This window comes from Accipiter gentilis, chromosome 5 (genome assembly GCF_929443795.1).
Source record: "Accipiter gentilis chromosome 5, bAccGen1.1, whole genome shotgun sequence".
In the NCBI taxonomy this organism is placed as follows: Eukaryota; Metazoa; Chordata; class Aves; order Accipitriformes; family Accipitridae; genus Astur; species Astur gentilis.
In genome coordinates this window covers 28,518,577-28,537,865 of record NC_064884.1, presented here as the reverse complement: position 1 = coordinate 28,537,865, position 19,289 = coordinate 28,518,577, and the positions used below count along the sequence as shown (strand labels likewise).

The window sequence follows — 19,289 nt, the reverse complement described above, 5'->3', positions numbered from 1 at the left end:
TCCCTGACGTTAACTTCTAAGCCCTTTTCCTAATTTGCTGACCCATATATGGGTTTCTGTCTTTATATATAGTGAATGCATAACAGCTTTTTATAATGGCTCCATGAATGACACACTGCTGCCCTGTAACTCGTTAGCTGTCCCTGTGGTTACAGAGATGTGTCTGATTATAGATCAGCCTTTCAAAAGTAATAAAATGAAGTGGCATTTTATGTAACTCAATGGGTTACAGTAGGAAGCTGTTAACAGTAGACGATTAAAATAAAATTGTTCTTGATATTTAAAAAGTGATGAAACGAAGAGAAAAATAAATCCACCCCCAAATGCTGCAAATCACTCCTTCCAAGTTTGGCATCTGCCAAGATCCTACTTGGAAAAAAAAAAATGTGCTCCTTCCCTCAGAGGGTCCTCCCACACTGTTCAAGGCATAAAGCTCAAGGGTAGTATTCACTGTCCACATGGAAAGACCATCCACAGGCACACACAGCATCCTCATTAATAAATGCCGCTTATCACACGGGGCTTTTTTGATTGCTTCCTAAAAAACATTACTGCTGAATCTTCACATTCTGTGCATTTTCTGTGACAAGACTTAAATACAGGGGAGCAGGTCTGACATATTTCAGTAGGTTTCCGTGTTCTTTAAAGGTAAACATTTAAAGGTAGGCCATTATTGTGTTACATTTAATATTTATACATTGGTGTGTATTAATCAAGTGATTGGCTGACTAAAATATTTCAACAGTGATCAGTCAAAGTATGATTACAAGTTGAATCAAGTTACTGATAACGAGGGATGACATTCAGCTGAAAAGAAACATACAAATAGAAATAACTCATGAGTTTTAGATTATTCATTTGTATTACTTCTAGAAGATCATCCCAGCATATTGTCCATTGCCTTGATTTTCCTTTCATTTCTATGACATGACTGCTACCATAAATAAATGAACTTGCATAACTTTCAGATCATTCACTGGATGTGGCATTGAGTAAATCACAAAAGGGAAAAACATATTCTGCAAACTGTGTTACTCTGATGAGAGGGAGTTAGTCTTGCACATTTATTTCCAACATTTTGGCTAGGCATGTACCTGTCTCACATACTTAATAAACACAAGATTATTTTCCAGGATTCCACTGAGTAATTTTTCCCATTAAACACTAAAAAAGAAAAAAAACAACCCCAAAACAAAAAACCCAACGATTCACTATTAAAAGACTTTAATTATTTGGAACACTAACATCAAGAATGTTTACTTGAAAATGTTTCTTTCCACTTTAGTCCATCTTTAAAACTGTTACACTATATTCCACTGACTAGTATTACAAATTACACTGACATGTTTCCTTACACTTGTAAAAGATAGAACTACAGTAAATTGTTTCACAAGGCATTTGGAAAAAACATATATAAGAAATTATTCTTTCCTTCTTCTATGATGAAATAGAAGCTTAATTTTAAAGTAACAAGAACAGACATTGTAGAGCTAAATAGATTTGACATATTTAACCTCACAAATAAATAAATATATACAAGGGAGGTTACAGCATGTCAACTACAAAATAGAAGCTTTACATTGTAGAATTGAGAGCATTCAAGAGCATCTAACTGACACAGACAGTTTAAGATTACTACATGGTAGTAAAAAAAGAGAAAAAATCTTAATTCAGCAAAAATATAGGTAGCTGTACTTTAAACTGATAGGATACAGCTCAGCTTCAGTCAGGATACTGTGTTTGCTTTTTATTTATATTTTACTAACCTATTTTGTTTTATTGATTCCTCATTTTTTCAGGAATGTTTGTTTTTCCTTGTCTTCACTTCTGAACACCTTAATCAGGTAGAAATCTCACAGTAAGCTGCTATGTGACACTATTATCTACAGTAGTTAAACAAGTGGGATGATAAAATGTAAGTTCAGCAAATGCTTGTACATAATCTCTCCCTAAATTATTTCCCTTATTAAAGATATCTGATAACACTCATTCCTGTTCATAATTACATTTTAAGTGAACTGGGTTGACTTTCATTCATACCACCATGTAAGTATTTGCAGTTATGAGACTGAGGTTTCATCAAGGTCCATGTAGCGACAGCAGTGTTTCTGGACGGAATACCGTCAGGACATCCTCCTCCCACCAGGTGTTTGCAGCCAGGGGAAAAACGCCATTTGTGCGGTCACAGCATTAAATGACCTCTGCACACAAAAGTGTGCAGAGAGCAAAGAAAGGCACAAATCCACATCCCTAATCACTGAACATCCACCTGCTTGGCAACTGAAAAATCTCAGCATAACTTTCTGGTCACCTTCTGAATACAATTAATAAAATATTTGGCTAAAAATATTTTGGTTAAAAAAAAAAGCGCCTTTTTAAAATGAAAATTTCCATTAGGAGACATTCTCCTCTGAAAACAGTATTTGAAAATACCTTTGATGTTTTGGCCCATGCCTTCAGTGACATGTGCAGTTACAATTGTTATAAAACCTGTCATTGGGCGAAACATGCATCATGAAGAGATGCGCTTTTGGCATCATGGCCACATGCTTACGTGTCACACATTTATAGAGATTGAAACAAGTAAGTATTTTATGCTCTTGTCTGTTCTCTGCACACACACAGCTCTGTGTCATTATGCACACAGTATAGCAATGCAAAAAGCCTTAATGTTGCCTGAACACTGTTTAAACTCTGTGCCTCCAACAACCTCAATCAAGTCAACCAAGAGCAGGGCAGGAGAGGGATACTGATACTGATATGTTATGTCCCCAGAAAGATGTTATTTATTTACTATTGGTAAACGTATTCCAGGTTATTCTAATGCTGCAATGCCATCTGATGGAGGTGTCTATACATACAGTATTTCTGAAGTACAGAGACTGACAAATGAACCCATGGGTTTACAAAGTATTCATCTTGTATTTAAATACTTAAACTTGAGTTTTAGCACCGTTCATTGTTCTTAGATTGTCTGTGGTACACATTGTGGTTTCCTCTGTCATATTTACTGTGTGCATTATTATAAAAATATGTGTGGAGAGAGATCTAGGTATATATTTATATGTTTATATATAGTTGAATGTCTTCTATTTTGTTTAGTGGAAAAGAACAGTAAACATAGAATTGCGATGGGAGATGCTGCATTTCATACATACCAATCAATAAATGTTGAAACGTGACTTTGTGTAAGCTTTGGGTTTACCTGTGTACTTGTTTTGCACAGACGCAAATGATAGGTATGACTGTCTGTTTCCATATGTATCAATGGACTTAAAATTTGCAAGCATTACTAGCAACGTGCACGCCCTTCTCAGCCAGCACATCTATGTAATAAGTGTGTTTCTATGTACATGGATACAAAATAGCCTGAGTTTACAGCACATACTGTTCTGGTAAGCAAGATTTGCGTGATTAGATCTATTTAGTAAAAAATGGTTTAAAATAACCCTTTAATGTGGGTGTTAGGGTTTTATTCACTTACTAATAAAGAACAGACAGCACTAGACAGTCAAGAAGCAAGAATCTAACAAGTGTCATAGGGAAAATCCATATTTTTCACAAGAAAAAGACCATAAGTAGACTGTTCAATAAGAGCTTGCCTGTACTGTGTGACACGTCTGCTATTTTCTCAAGGAGTCAAGGCTTGCTTCTGTTTGAACCATATAATTTAGAGTTAGGCTTGTGGTCCTTCAGTCTTAAAAAAGATTTACACAGGATTACAATTAGCTGTCCAAGCATCATGTTGGCTGGCACACATTTAGAAACAGCTCAATACCATAGTAGAAAATTGTCTTCTTCCACAACAGTAAAAAGGTAGAGAAATTGGTCCTTGAGTGGCAGCTGTTAACAGGAGAACATTATAAACAGGGAAAAAAACCCAAACCCTAAACAGGTCACATTCTACGACATCCAGTACTCTCAATTCCAGGCAGACTTTTTGTCTTCCTTTGGTTTAAAAAATTCCGAAGCCCAGTTAGAACTTTGTGCTGTGACTAAATGTGTCAGACATGATAATGTTTTTATAGAAGTTATCGGAGTGAGGATTGCAGTATCCCTTGACCTTGTCAATAACCTGGTGGACAGGGATGATTGATGTCAGTTCTCCATCCTCTTGGGCAAATTTTGAAGATGGCTTGTCAAGAAAAACATTATCTAGGAAGAGGAAAAAGCAACAAGTAGTTAGGGCTTCTTAAGCAAACTCATAGTTTAAGCGGTGTGTCACTCCTGTATAGATATGCCTTCAATTGCCGCTACTGCTGAATGAAATTACTGCCCTAAAAGCCAGCAAATAACTTTTTGGCTTGGCGCTATTGCTTCTAAATTCTTTTGAGATGCCTAGTTTTGTGGGCAGACCTCTCAGGTCTCTCCTGAAATTATCCCCCTATTCTTTTGCCTACAGTGTAACTGAACCCTATGACCTTTTAACATACTAATTTACTGTTGATACTTTGAATCTTACAAACTAAAAAGATTTTGATAACACTGGAATAGGGATGACCTCCATAACATCTGGTAAATAACAACTCCACATAATAAAGTAGTGGAAAATGACAATAAATGTATTTAATTATTTCAACGTTGGAGGTTTTAAGCTGTGCACAGAAATAATCACTCTGCACAGAATGTGGCAGGAGATGATTTGCACCCTAAACCACTTTGTGCTTGCCTAACATCACTTTGTTTTTTCCATAACGTGGAGGGTACAGACTAAACAACTGTGGGGAGGAAAAGATGCAGAAAAGTGGCAACCCTTCAGAGTTCATGTGCTATAAGCCAAGGGTGGAGCTGAACAGAAAAAGGAGCCAGGCAATTGCCAGCCGGGCTGGGAAAGTCTCCTTCAGCTAACAGTACTGCTGTTCGGAGAACTGTCAGCAGGTAGAGCTCATGTAGTGAGCAATGAGAAGAAGAGAGCCTGTATCTCATTTTCTCAAGTATAGTCCTAATGAGTTTTCTTATCTCGTCCACTGTAGTGAATAAATCTGGAATTAATTCTTTTAACCCAGTCAAGGTTTGGACCATCGCATGCCGACAGTAAGATGGAGTATCCTGTGGAGCAATATGTTTTCTACAAGTGACATTTTTGATGGCTGTTTACAAGACCTTGGTGAAATCACCTTCAAAAATTCCTTGGTAAAGGATCATTTAAGAATTTAGCATATTAATTTAACTATGATTTCATACAAAACTTTTTTCTTATAGAAATAAATTAACCAAAACCAAACAGAAAAGTAACCCGCCCCTGCAGAAGTCATGATATCAAGCCATAACAGAGTATGAAGTATTGCAAAGGAAAAATGGATTGCAGAGTGAGAAATCAAAACAGTTTCACTCATGAAAAAAGAAACAGGCATGTTCAGGCATATCAGGATGATTTTTTCAAAGCACGCAAGAACATCCATGAATTGCAGCAAATAACTCCATGTCCAACAGCAAACTGCTGAGTACTGTGTGCCTTTCAAATGTATGCATTTACTAGCCAGTAGTACTACATTTTGAAGTTTTTCTACATATTGAACATCTTACTGAAAAGATGAAAATTTAATTCTCAGTCTCTAGGGAAAGTTTTTGAAATTCCTTGCAGATATGTATACTTTTTTTCACAAGTCATCATTACATTGTTAAATACCAGCTATTTCCTCATGAAATTTGCATGCACAGTAATTATGTACTGCTGTTGAAACTAGTGGGCCCCTCTGTTTTTTAGCTCAGTGGGCTTCACACCTAAGTACAGGGTTAAAATCCTGTATCACTGAAGTAAATGGGAGTTGTACCACCAAATTCTCTGCAGAAATAATCTTAACTTCTAATTCATAGAGGTGTTATATACAGGATTTAAGTATTATCTACAACACGTTTGTTTCAGACTTGTAAGTAGCAGGGCCACAAGATGTCAAAGTGACTACTTTTGTCTACCCGGTAGGGTCCACCCAATATTCGTGTCCCAGTTGGTGCATTCTGCAGTCAACCAGCAGTTCCTAGCATGTCTTTCAGGCATATATAGTTTGTCATTCAGAGTTATTCTGGGTGTGACTGGATATGAAAAAACAATAGGTAGAATACTAATTCCATAGTGGCCAGAAATGCAGCATCGTAAAATTCTTGTAACAACTTTTAAAAATACTAAAAATAATTCTAGGAGTCAATCAGATTGGTTTTGCTTTTTAATGTATGCTTTGTGTATAGGTGTTTCAACTTAATGTCCTTTCCCCAGACTACTGTACACAGGCATTAATGTCAGGACATGGTCTGTTTTCTAAAATGGTATCTTCCAAATGCTTCATGCCCCATGCAAAGTGCAGACACCCAGAGTTTGAAGCACACTTATCCTTTGATTCAGCACCAATGATGCAAGATGTAATAGTGAGAAACAAGCAGCGTTTCTGATTAGCAAAGTCCTTTGTGTCAAGGAGGACATCATGCAAGTGGCATCCCTCCACCCTGTTCAAACCATGCATTCAGCAAAAGCAATTCTCACTTTACCTGTAATGCTCCACCACTGATGAGGAAAGGGCCTTAGAAGACATTATCTATACCACAAACACATGAATGCTTGTGTCAGTTCCAGGGAGCATGTTATAACCATATTAACAAGAGTTGCCAAGACATGTTGCTATTACATTATTTGCTTGCAATTTAGCTAAGACATCAAACCGAGAAGTTTAGCTGTATTAAAAATCAGAATCTTAATGTTATTTTCTATTATTTTAACATGTGAGAAGATGTGTCAGTATTTAAAAACCTAATATTAGCAAAAATTTCTTTGGAGTGTCACAATAAATGTGTATTTTCAGAGGTCAAAGCAAAATGTATAAAAATTTAAAAAATATGGAGACAAATGTGGTATTCCCTTAATGTCCAATAAGCCATCACATTACAAGTTATGATTACATTACCAACTGCAATCCCTTTTAGGAAATAATTTATGCATGGGATTAAGCTCACTACTTTTGAAGAAAGTACACGAGCATGTTCTTAACTGCAAGTTTCTTTTAACTAATATCTTCTTATCTGGAACTGTTTTATTGTTTTGCTTCAAGAGCGCATTGCAAAAACTCCAGCACTAAGTCTCTTTAATTGTCAGACTGACAAAAAGCCCTGAGCCTAACAAAACGTTTAAGCATATTTTTAGCATTAATCCCAATACCAAGGGGGTAGAGGTTGATCTGCCCTGAGTACAAATGGGAATTCTCTGTCTACAGAATGGAGAATACTCTGCTGCAGAAAGGGCACAATTCTCTCCTCCTCTACTATTAAATTAATAGGAGCACTGTGACTGGTGGATACTATAGACGCTGTTCGTGGAAGACTGCTGACAAAAGTGTCCCTTCATAAGGAAGCACGCTGAAGACAGCTTGCGCAGGGCAGCTGGGTGCCTGGCGCATCAAACCTGAGATGGCAGCAGGGACGGGCACCCTGGTGAGGCAGGTGCCAGCTGGGTGCTCCCAGCGTGACTGTGAACGGCCGTCCTGAGAGCAAGCTCAGCTGCACCGGGGAATTTCTAAGATACCACTCATTTTTACTGTATTCGAAGCAAATGTACTTCATGTACATTCTCAATAACCAAAAAAGATTTACACTCTTAAAATACCCTGATGCGCAACCCGTCATGCTAATGGATGCACTGAATATTGGTTAGTGAGAAAATAACAACGTAATTCTTAAAAAAGGGGATTTCTAGACAGAAATTGTGTGCCTAACTGAACCAGTTAATGGTCATCAATAAAAATAGGAAGATATATCCTGGGAACTATGCCACATATCAAGAAAGAAGACTGTACCATCATAAATGAGACCGTGAGGCTTCTGAAAATAATTTATTCTTAAGAAACAATGGAACTTTCCTTCCACTAAAATAATCTATTTCATATCCAAAACAGTGCTTCTAACAAATATTTTAAAGATAGAAAATATATCTTTGGGTTAAATATGCTTGCAGACTTTATTTTCTCTATGGTTTAGAAGAGGATTCTGTGATAATGTTATGTGACTTTATACAGTACAAAAGCATGAGTTCACAAAAACCCAGTAACAAAAAAATCTGAGCTATTTAAGTGATTTTCTGAAATATTATATCAGACCTAAGCAACAGGCTTGCAAATCATTCCATCTCCTCTCTTTTTGTGCTCCTTTAAAGTGTTCTTAAAATGACCACATTTTTATGGCATGAGTGGAATACAGATGATGCCTTTTATTACATACATGACTGACATCTAAATAAAAAAGCAGTAGATATGGCATGCTATTTGTAGAAAGGAAAGACAATGCATACTCTGGGAACACAGCATCCATTTCCAAGTAGCCTCCATTTGTGACTTTACCCATAAATGTGTTAAATGGAAGCAATTTGACCGAGTGAATCAGCTGTGGACTTGGATTCAGAAGACTTGATTCCTATTTGCAGCTGTGCTGCTAGCTTTCATGTTACCTTGAGTGATGAATGTCATCTCTGTGTGCTTTGGCTACCCTACGTTTACAATGGGGTAATAAGACTCACCTTCTTACAGCCAAAAAGGTGAAAGTGTTATAGAAAAAGCAAGATTTGCTTTTGTCATGCCTACTTTGTTTACTATGGGAATATACTGAGATCAGAACTATATATTGGTTGTATTGTATATTAGGTTAAGATTCCTATTAAACAGTAAAATATATTATAAAACACTAAAACTATATAAATTGGTGATTTCTTTTCACATTAACCTTTGGGTAGAAATCCCTACTGTACCTTTAACATGAAACTACATATTTACAGAGGCACTGTGTTACAGTGCAAGAACTCACCTGTATGGCTGTTTCGTTTACAATATGTATTCGTTGTTGATTTTGATTTGGATGTTAAGTAGGTTGAATTGGAGCCGATGGAACTAGAGGATAAGGATTTCCCAAGATTATCAGAACTCTTCTTTATAATATTGGTTGCTGTTTTGCTCCAATCTAAAAATGATTAAAAAGTTTTACATAAATAATTACCATAGGTACTAAATGCCTAATTTATTCAATTATGAACATTTCAAGTATAAGATGCGTTTCTTAGTCTTGCTTATAACAAACAGCCTATCATTTTCCTGTCAGGTAGCCTCTTTGGTTCTTAAGAAACACAAGAATTATTCCAACTTGATTTACTTTGCTGTTTACCACAGTAGTTAAAATTGGTGGTTCTAACACTCTAACAGTCATTTGGCTGGATGGCAGAACCATAAGATTTGGCTTTCCAGGATGCAGGAGAGCAGTGAAGATCTGTAGCAGTATGAGGATGCCAAAGTTTCATCACCTCAAGAGAGAAATCCAAAGGGGATGGTTAGGAAAGGGAGGGATAGGAGCATTTATAGAGGTCTTATCATTTGAGGGCTTGATCTGCTGAGGTAGATACTACATACTAGTGGATTTGCACTTGCTGTTACAGGGTTTAACATATTGGTGCACTATTAATAACAATGAATAATAATGGTTATTGAGTAGTTCACATTTGAAGAGTTTTGTCTGAACCATTAACACCATAGGCTCTTATACTGGAACAACTTCCAAAATTAAATTAAATAACTAATAGTGAAAAACTCATCACAAGTGTCCCAATACCAGTAGAATAACTGTATCTAACTACTTTTATAAAATATACTTGCTGGTAGGTACAGGTGGTTTCACATGTTAGTCTTGTTGCCGTTATTCAGTGTACTGCAATGGGATTCACAAAATGGAAGAGAAGTCCAAACCAAAGACACATGGGCCACTTTGGTCTTGATTTAGATCAAGACAAGGATTTTGTCCTAAATCATTACTATAGCTTATAGGTTACTATTTCTCTGACCTTTCTATGGCAGTGTTGCAAGGCTTTGGCTTGCTTGTGTCTTTGCTTTATTATAACATGCCCTAAAGTACACTTAATTGGATAGGTATGCAAGTTCACATTTGGCTTATATTTCACTGTTCTGCCTGCAAACTGTGTCAGGTTCATGGAGAATAAAACCAGCGGGTGGTGATGGACTGGTTAATGCTAGGTGTAATGATAGCACATTAACTACACCACTGACGTACTCAAATCCTTCAGGTTTTTATTTCTATCATACCCACAAGCTGCCCAACAGCAGCATAAAAATCTGGAAATAATTTGATCCATCTGTGTTTTCCAGTTCAGGAGTTACAGCATGAACCCCATGGAAACTGAACATACGAAACAATCTGGATGCCTGATCTGAATGAATACGCTTTTCCTAACTTGTATTAACTCTTTGAAATCATGAATCAGGTTGTCCTACTACAAAGTGAAAGCATAAATATTTTACAGTGTACAATGAGAATGCATTCTCTAAACAAAACAGAGCAATAAGAAACAAAAGTTTTGATGGCAAAGCAGTTACCTAAAACCTTGAAACAAACCCTGGATGCCAAGAGAGAAAAGACACAAGAGTATTTGGAACACTGTTATTATCTGGGATAGGCTGGCTTACCTTATTAGGCAATGAGCTTATGCCACCTTACATCAGCTGTAGATTTCAACCCTGGTCATTGAGCAAGAACCATATGGGCAAGAATTATATGGTCCACAGTCATTACCTCATAAAGCAAGCCAAGATCCAGTTGCCTAAAAAGGGGAGTCCAATGCCATCTGAGATGGCCAAAGGTGCCGGAGACTATAAACACAGTGTCCCAAGTGTTGCACTTCAAAGTGTCCAAACCAACTGCTCTCCTTTCTCTCCGAGAGTCACAGATAAAGATGAACTTCAGTTCTGGAACCTAATCAGGCTTCTGCTAAAGGAATTTGCTATGTTTTTGAGTCTCTAATGGTCTCCCTGAATTGTATGGTGAAGGACAGAACAGTTTGAAAAGCCAAAGATAAAGGCAAAAGACCTCAGAGTATTTCTATCTGCCTATTAAGAATTGCTCCTACGTCAACTTAACAGTCCACACAATTCAGTCAACATACTGTAATGTAGGAGAAAAGGAATAAGATTGTCTTTTGAATGACAGAGTTTGAATCCTGGATCTTAATATTTTATTTATTTTTTTTTTCAGGGTCCAAAGGGCCTTCCAAAACCATTCTCATAGCACCACAAAATTTACCAGCTGTCTTCAGTGGAAAACTGAAAGAGAAGACTTGAAAATTTTTATGAAGTGATATCTGAGAAGTCCCTTGGCAATTGCTAGTACTGAAGTGAAGTGACAGTCTATGATTAATCTATTTTTCCACATCTCTGGCTTACATTGTATTAAAAATAACCCAGCAAGCTGTTCACCTGGGCTTTTGTGGACTACTGCAGCATCTAAGGAGGGGAGCTGTGAATTGTTTTTACCTGAATTGTCTGCCAGTCGGAATCTGCCACAACAGAGATGTCTCCTCCATTGTTTCTGCACGTTTTCTTTCATAGCGCAATGGAATACAAATATAAATAAACCTGCGACAAAAGCAAATAAACAGCAAGTGAAGCATGTATTTATAGATAGACAAACAGATTAACTAAAATCTGCTAACAAAAGACTATGAAGTACAAGCAAAGGAAAATAATCTTAAAAATTTCTTACTGTCATCTATGCCTCATTTAAGAGCTATGGAAATTAATTAAAGCTTTCTCATCCTCTAGCTGCTATATAAGTGTCTGGGATATCAGAACAGAGAGAATAGGACCCCTTTTATTGACACTGTTGATTTAGATCCAGCTCAGTGTGGGTCTTTTTATTATGCTTTTTGGCTTGAAGGAAAATACTTAAAAGGTTCTGTGTTTGAACCAAATAAATATTTTGCACCCAACAAGACTACAAGAGCCAGATTGCAAAGTAAATACAGATACTATTACATTAGCAAGAAGATCTTTTATCTCCTCCTGTTCCATATCTACAGAATTGTGGGCTACATTCTTTTAAAACCAGAAGTCTTGTAACTGGCACTAAAGAGTGCCCTTAAAAACACACTTGGATTTATGTGCATCACATGCATGTACTTGAAATGATTATGAAAATGGTAAGAATATGTTCACAAGTACTAATTAGGTGTCCAGCTACTTACTTCTGAAGAAAATTACCTGCTTTGTGCATGCAATTGCAATAAATGTGTTTTAAGAATGTTTTTGCAGAGTTCATTTTTCTCATGCAATTGTATAATCTTTGTTTTCAAGACAGAAGATAAGCAACTACCATGTGGTAAAGAAGGTCTTAACTGGTCCTATGGTATGATTTCATCATTCTACAGAGATACTTTGGAGCTAAATATAGAAGTTGGAAATCTCATATGCTCCTGGCTCTTCCCAAGCAGGCACTGGCTGTGGAATCTTCCATCGTTCTCTGGCTTGGCCTGTTCTTGTTTTACTCTTATTCTCTGGGAAACAGCCAACCTGAGGCTGAACACCTGATGGCAAAATGTTACTGCCAAATCCCTCATGATTATATCTTAAACATGAATAAATGCTACATAATATGGGCAAACATGGGTAAGTGCCATCCTCTAAACCCGTTCCTTTATGATCATTGAATAGTTCCATATATTAATGCATACTATGTTTCAGCTGGTAGAACAAAATGGCAGGGTACAGCTTGGAAAAAAATGCTCTGGAGCATAAAATTATCCTCTCTCTTCCAAAGTCCTGAGGTCTAATTTTGCACGAACACATATCATTGAACTGGACATGTATTTGCTTATAGCCATCAGGCCGCACTAAGACCACTGAGATCAGTTTACTTTAGGTAAAGGTTGTGTCGTGAAACACATTTTTTGCAAAATTTTTCAAGACCTTATGGGGAAAAAAAAAGGAAAAGCACAATTTAAGAAAGGCAAACATACCTTAATGCATCCCATATGCAAGCTCTGTTGCATTATGGTTACTGTGTTTGGGTTCAGTAAAACATTTCTGTGTGATTTGTTTTAAACACAGAGTAATTCCAATGCAATCACTAGCAGCTCTTACAGGCTTAGAGATATGCAGTTGTTTGTGTCCCAAAGTACCTCGTAGGACTTCTGCACAGCTACAGACTTACTAGATTGATGCTTAATTAAATTGTGGTTAATGTTTGGAACATTCTGAATGGTTAAAAAAGAAAATGCATATGTCTATAGTAATACAAAACAAATGTACTGCATTAAGTACTTTGCCTTTGCGCTGTCTGGGCTTGGTCTCCAAAATTTTTTTCTCTGTATTTCATTATTCATTAAGTTTACAATGTGCTTTAGTAATACAGCTTTGGTTTTGTTTCCCAGAGCCAAATCAGACCCTAGGCTTGGTTCTAGCTTGGCTCTGACTTGAAAGTGTTTGGCTTGCCCAGGCATATATATAAAATGAGCAGCCAAAAAAGAGATGTTCCCAGATTTTTTACTCTGAGTGTCAAAGAAAGAAAAATCATTTCCTATGTAGATGAAATAGCAAAGTACAGTAATACCAGTAGTTGCTGCAATTTACTTTTTCACTGCCAGTGCCCTGAAAACTGTCGATGGAGGCTGCTGGTATAGCTTAAAATACTTGTGCAGTTTTCAAAACCTTGAAAGAGAGAATAAACATATTTACTGAAATCTCAATAGTTACGCTCATGCTAATACTGATGGAAGACTTGCCATACTGAACTGCTTTCTGCTGCTAGGAAATACTTCCTGATACAAATCCTAGTTTTTAGTTTGCTCCATTCCATCCCCTTACTGCTACATGTGCACCGCACCAGCTATATGTGATTTTAAACATCCTGTTCCTCGTTTCTTTAGCTTTGCCTAGCTCTTTCTGATGCAGCAATAAGCATTTTCAGGCACGGGATTGTTATCTTCCTGTGCTTGGTATGACATGCCTGAGCATATACTGTGTCATCATTGCTACCATGAGCCATGAAGAGCTCATCACTCTTCTTTTTGCATTTATTTCTCAGGTTTTTCAGTTTCATCTTCTGACTTAACTGTCTTCCAAATGTCCATTTTCCATTGAACAGTGCTATTACCCCACAGAGACTTAAGCAGTGGTGGTCAACTTTGTGTGCACTCTGCAAATACAAGCTTAATTGATTGCACTGGAAATTCTGTTTACAGAGAACTTGTTCAACTTGATCCTTGGCATGCTTTTCAGAGTTTTAATCTTTTTTCCTGTTCTTCCCATACTTTTAACCTCTCTAGGTCCTTCTGAATTTCTAACATGGACATTGCAGCAAATACTTCACTATGCTGCTAGGGGAGTATCAGAATCTGTCCTTTGGAAAAAAAGTCTTTAGTAAGAAATCCACATCCAAACAACTTTTGCCATTTTGCCTAGCATTTTAGGTTGAAACTGAACCAAACCAAAACCCACAACATTATTCTCTTTCCGCGAAAGCTCAATAAATCTTTTAGCACAGTAAATACATCTCAACTGTAACAGATAAAATCCACACAGTGTAACATTAAGTACTTTTTCCATAAAGGGAAGATATTTTGCTGATCCTGGGAAAATTTATTTTTTATTTCAATATTTGTGTGGCACAACACATGCTCCTCCAATGACATTCTTGGGTTTGGTTGGTTTGGGGTTTTTTTGTTTGTTTTGTTTTGTTTTGTTTTGTTGTTGGTTTTTTTCCCAGGCAAACTTATTATCTACATCAATATGTGTGTGGTATAACACATGCCCTTCCAATGACCTTCTTGTTTTTTTCTTCTTGTTATGTTTTTAGTTTTTCTTTATTAGTGGGTAGGGCAAGCAGAGGTGGTGATTCTTATGTCATTTGGTACATATGAAAATTTCAGCTCTGAGCTGAAATGATTTTAAATGTCAGCTATATAATTCTGTAATATATAACTATTTGATTACAATTTACAGCATTTTTTTCAGAAGGATAAAGTACATTGGAAAAGTAAAATATTTAAAATGTCAGTAAAGGAAACAAAAATAAGTTGACTATAACAGTCACTGAATTTTCCTTAAAGGACCAAAGAATATCCCATACCTCTGTGCTATCTCTCCACACTGAAACAGGACTGAATTTTGTTTCATGAGCTTCTCATGCCTTAACAAAATAGTTATGAGCTTTACAGATTCTTTAAAGGAATAAATTAAGGAAAGAGGTTTTCTATATTTGTTATAATTAGTGAAAGGAAATGCTGAAGGTCATACATCATCTATCTCAACAGAGATCACTGCAGACTGTTAGCTAGGAATAGCACTATTTATAATACAGTGAATTTTATGGAAAAGACCTTGAAACATTAACTAATTTACCTAAGATATTCAACCCATATGTAGTTGGTACCATTATTCCACATAAGGGGAAATCAATGATGGTTTAGTATCAAGGAAAAACCTAGAGAGCTTAGATCTGAGCTCCGTAGTCAAATAACTGGACATAATATGTCCCAGAACAGCAACAGCTCAAATATTATTTGTTCATAGAACAGAAATTCAGCTTACCTTGCAATGAATTGAAAATTGAGAAGAGGTACAGGAAAGGAAGAGTTAAAGGACCCCAGGCAAAAAAGGCAAAGCCCCATGTCATGCCCAGGAGGAAGGTCAGGCTGACAACGCTACGGAGGTTCCTCAGGATCTCTTCCTTCAGGCTCCGATTAGTTCTTTTCCCATTCCTCCCACATATCTGCACCATCACCACAATAAACATGGCAACATTCATCAGAAACATGATTCCAAAGTAGCCGACACAAGTCACATAAAAGACGACTTCATTCTTGATCCAGCAGCTGTAAAAAAATATGAAAATATGATCATTTTTAGATAAGGCAAACTATCCTCCAATTATTTACATGACGACAAGGAAAATCAGTCTATGTCTGATGCCATTGATGCAGAGCTATACTTTAAAATGAAACCTTTGTCCATTTTCTGTTTGTAAATAGGATGAAGCCCAGTGACATCTTAAGTGACTATGGCCTATAGGATTATCATGTCAGAAATCTGAGGCTTGTACCACATTTTAGTTAACACTAATTTAAAAGGAAATCTGACCTCAGATACAACTTGTGGGAACTGCAACCCCATCAGGGAAAGTTTAGACTCAGCATGAGTAGCTTCACCACTTTCATCTGTGTCAGGCTTTAGTAATAGAATGAGCAAACTTGGATCTTCAGCGTCAAAATTTCAAGTTTCTGCCACTTGAGCTAAAGGAGAACTCGTATATATATCTCTGCAGAAGAAACAGGACAGGTAGTCCTTTGAGGTAGCCATTTGACAGTCAGCCATGTGAGAGGTCTATCTTTTTCCTCTAGCAGCAAATGGCCAGAATGCTTAGCATGATACTAAAATGATAATGGTAATAAAAATACCAAACGACATTTTCATTTATCATGATGAAGCTTTGCCAGGCAAGGAACAGAAAACAAGGTAACAGTCATATAAAAATTTTGGCAATTGGAGATTAGTATCTGGACATCAAGAGAAGAACATAGTAAGCTAATGAACTACATTGACAAAAGGCTGGTTTATTTGCAAAGGAGACTATTTTTATACAACTTTTTTCTTTGCTCTTATCCAGAAGATGTAGCTATCATTTAAGATAAACAAACCCAGGTACTTTTATTTTATTTTCTTGACAAAACTTATGAATTATTCTTTTGCCAGAGGAGTGGCTGTACCTGGCATTGGGTAATGCAGATTTCCCTCCAATTTTTCTTACAGCCTTCTTCACACCTCAGATTCAAATAATTTAGAAAACAATTTTGCCCACTTTGCTTGTTTAATGCACCTCTGACTTCTCCAAAGCAATCTGACCAATGTTAATTATTTTTTTTTTCAGACTGTAAATGCTAAAGTGTAAGAGATTAGAAGAAATACTCACAAGTCATCTCCTCCTTGCCCAGTAGCATCTTTGCCGTATAACTCTTTGCCATAAACATGACTTGCATTTGTATTAGCACTTGCTAAAACAATTGCTATCACCAGCGCTGGCAAACCTGTAACACAAGAAAACTTGCAGCTTGCTTTCAAATCTCCTAAACCTTCAAAATCACCATGCAAAGCTGAATTATTTATGTCTCTATCCCTATTGCTTTAGTACAAAGTATCCTGAGTTCTGTGTGAGAAGACTGCACAGAGAAGGATACAATTTTTCAAACAGTACAAATGTATGAAACTTGCAAAGCACTTAATGGGCATTAATGAATGAACCTCATAATGTTCCGTAAGGTAGAAAATGTTATTTTAGTATGCGATCTGGAAACTAAAGTAAAATAATCACCCTTAATTACCCAAAGTTAAATTTGCAATTGCACACAGACTCTCACTATATAGTGAGAAGATTAACAAACTATTAAAAAAATGAGATCTAATGGAGGGATGGTATTCAGATTTTTTTGAGGGATATTTTTTCGGAGGTGCTAATGTCACTGGATTAGGCTGGGGAACTGGGGAACATGAACTTGAACCTGTAATTTCTCCACTGCTTCTCTCAACAGTAGATGTCTTCTCTTTTTCTACAGCATTATATATCCTTTACTTAAACGTGTCCCCTTCAAAATGAAGCAAATTGTGCATTTTTTAATAATAAGATAAAGGGAATATTTTGGGCAAATAGACAACTATGCAGAAGAGAACTCTGTGCATAGAGGTACAGTTCCCACAAAAGAAATGTATGTTTCCTGACATGCCTTATTTACTTGTCTTATCCTTGCTATGACAAAACAGATTCAAAGGGGAAGAGGTTAATTTGCTTTTCCAACCACTCAGCCCTTGTCCTCTGCTGAGGTTGCCAAAGAGGATGCTAGTTGCCAATGGAAAGACATCAATTATCAGCTGGACTGAGGTCAGTGCTCTAGCCATGAGGTTAATGGTTTTGTATTGTGTTGTATTATTTCAAACACAATATGTGCATTCAAACAGAAGGCACAGATTCCTGATATAGAAAAAAACAAAGAATAAAAGCCTTGCTGCCTGAGCCTTGCAGTTATTTTTCAGTATTACATTTTCCATTTCAGTCCTGCTGTGTATACTGCTTCGGGCAGGCAGGATCTCTCTGTGGTTTAAACACTGTGCTGAAGCTCAGGAAATTTTGGTTGTTTCTAATTCCACCATAGGCTTTGTACTTGTTGGCAAGAAACTTTAAGCTGGATTTAAACCTTTGTGAAAGTCAATGCAAAGATCCCCATAGGCTTTGTAGTAACTTCAAGAGTTTCTGAATTCATCGTGTGCCATGGTTCTCCATCTTTCATGTGACAGTTCCCCTCTCCCATTCTGGCCTCTCTGGAAATTAAGACCAGTTTATTTGGTCTCTCCGCTCCTCCTCCGGCTGTAAGCTGCTCTGGGCAGAGAGTGCTAGTTATGGTGTATTTGCACAGAATTATACAGGGGAACTCAGCGACAGAGAGGGCTGGCTGCATGCTGGTACCGCCACAGGGTGGGGGGAAGGAAATGCTATGCAGATTTTGATTCTGCTCTGCATTTATGATAAAGAGCTTTCATATGGCATCATTTCAACATACATGCTATGTAAATATTGCATCTACTGAACTCACCCCAGCCAATGATGCAAAACTTCAGTATGTATCGCCGTATATATGTGTTGAACACTTTCACTAGAGCAATGTACATATGAACAGCTTCTAGTCCCATCCATGTAAAGGTGGCTAGAAGAAAAAAGTGCAAAAGTGCAGCTACAGCTATGCAGAGGCCACCTATGTCAAATGATGCAATCCAACCGTCAAGCAAGAAGATGAGGTTAAGAAAGAGCAGGGCTGTGCTCAAATTCATCAGGATTTTGGATGGATAATCTCTTCGCAGCTTCCTAATGAGAGAAATACAGGTACATATGATTAATTGGCTTCAATCAGCCAAGCCACTTAGAGCAGCTGGGTTTACCAGTCTACAAAGTAAATAAAAGCACAGGGATCTCCTAGCTGTAAGCTTTTATGGCAGTAAGGCATAGTGATGTGTACCTCTCTGTGACATCACTGAAGACTTCTGCTGTATGTAGTGTAGGAAAGCTACCACTTCTTTGGGTCCTTAATGAGCTAATTAATTGCCACAATATTTTAGCAACTGATTTATTATTAAAAACATTTCAAATTAAATATAATACAATGTGGTTTTGTACTTCAAACAAAACCTGAAGAAAATGAAAAGAAAACTTTCAAAATACAGCTGAGCAGAAGCTTATCTCTGACCGTTTTATATGTAAATCTTTGCTTAATTTTTGGAATATATTGTCCAGTGAGTGTTATTTTCTGTTTGTTTGGTTTTTTTTTAATAGCATAGGAAGACTGAAGATGAAGTCAATATTTTTTCTTAACTGATACACATTGAAATATATGAACTGAGGGGCAAGCCAACTATTTCTGCCATCTTGGACCAGAACAGTATACTGTAGGTAATGCAGTAGGAATGCAATCATTGGAGATATTTAGAACTCAAACC

The 19,289-nt window shown here is 36.9% G+C and overlaps 1 protein-coding gene across 5 annotated transcripts in view; it reads right to left on the bottom strand.

Moving 5' to 3' along the window:
* Positions 1 to 1,087: 1,087 nt before the first annotated feature.
* ADGRG6 (adhesion G protein-coupled receptor G6) overlaps positions 1,088 to 19,289 on the bottom strand; it is a 116,763-nt gene continuing 98,561 nt past the window's right edge. For 3 of the 5 annotated variants that reach the window (XM_049800938.1, XM_049800935.1, XM_049800936.1), the window contains 6 exons: positions 18,392 to 18,660; positions 16,720 to 16,834; positions 15,342 to 15,625; positions 11,289 to 11,390; positions 8,782 to 8,934; positions 1,089 to 4,155 (listed from right to left, as the gene is read on the bottom strand). In XM_049800938.1, coding sequence (XP_049656895.1) covers positions 3,977 to 4,155; positions 8,782 to 8,934; positions 11,289 to 11,390; positions 15,342 to 15,625; positions 16,720 to 16,834; positions 18,392 to 18,660 — 1,102 coding nt within the window. In that variant the 3' untranslated portion in view covers positions 1,089 to 3,976. Of the gene's footprint in view, positions 4,156 to 6,483; positions 6,531 to 8,781; positions 8,935 to 11,288; positions 11,391 to 15,341; positions 15,626 to 16,719; positions 16,835 to 18,391; positions 18,661 to 19,289 lie in introns of all 5 variants that reach the window. The other 2 variants (XM_049800939.1, XM_049800934.1) reach the window with 2 other exon arrangements.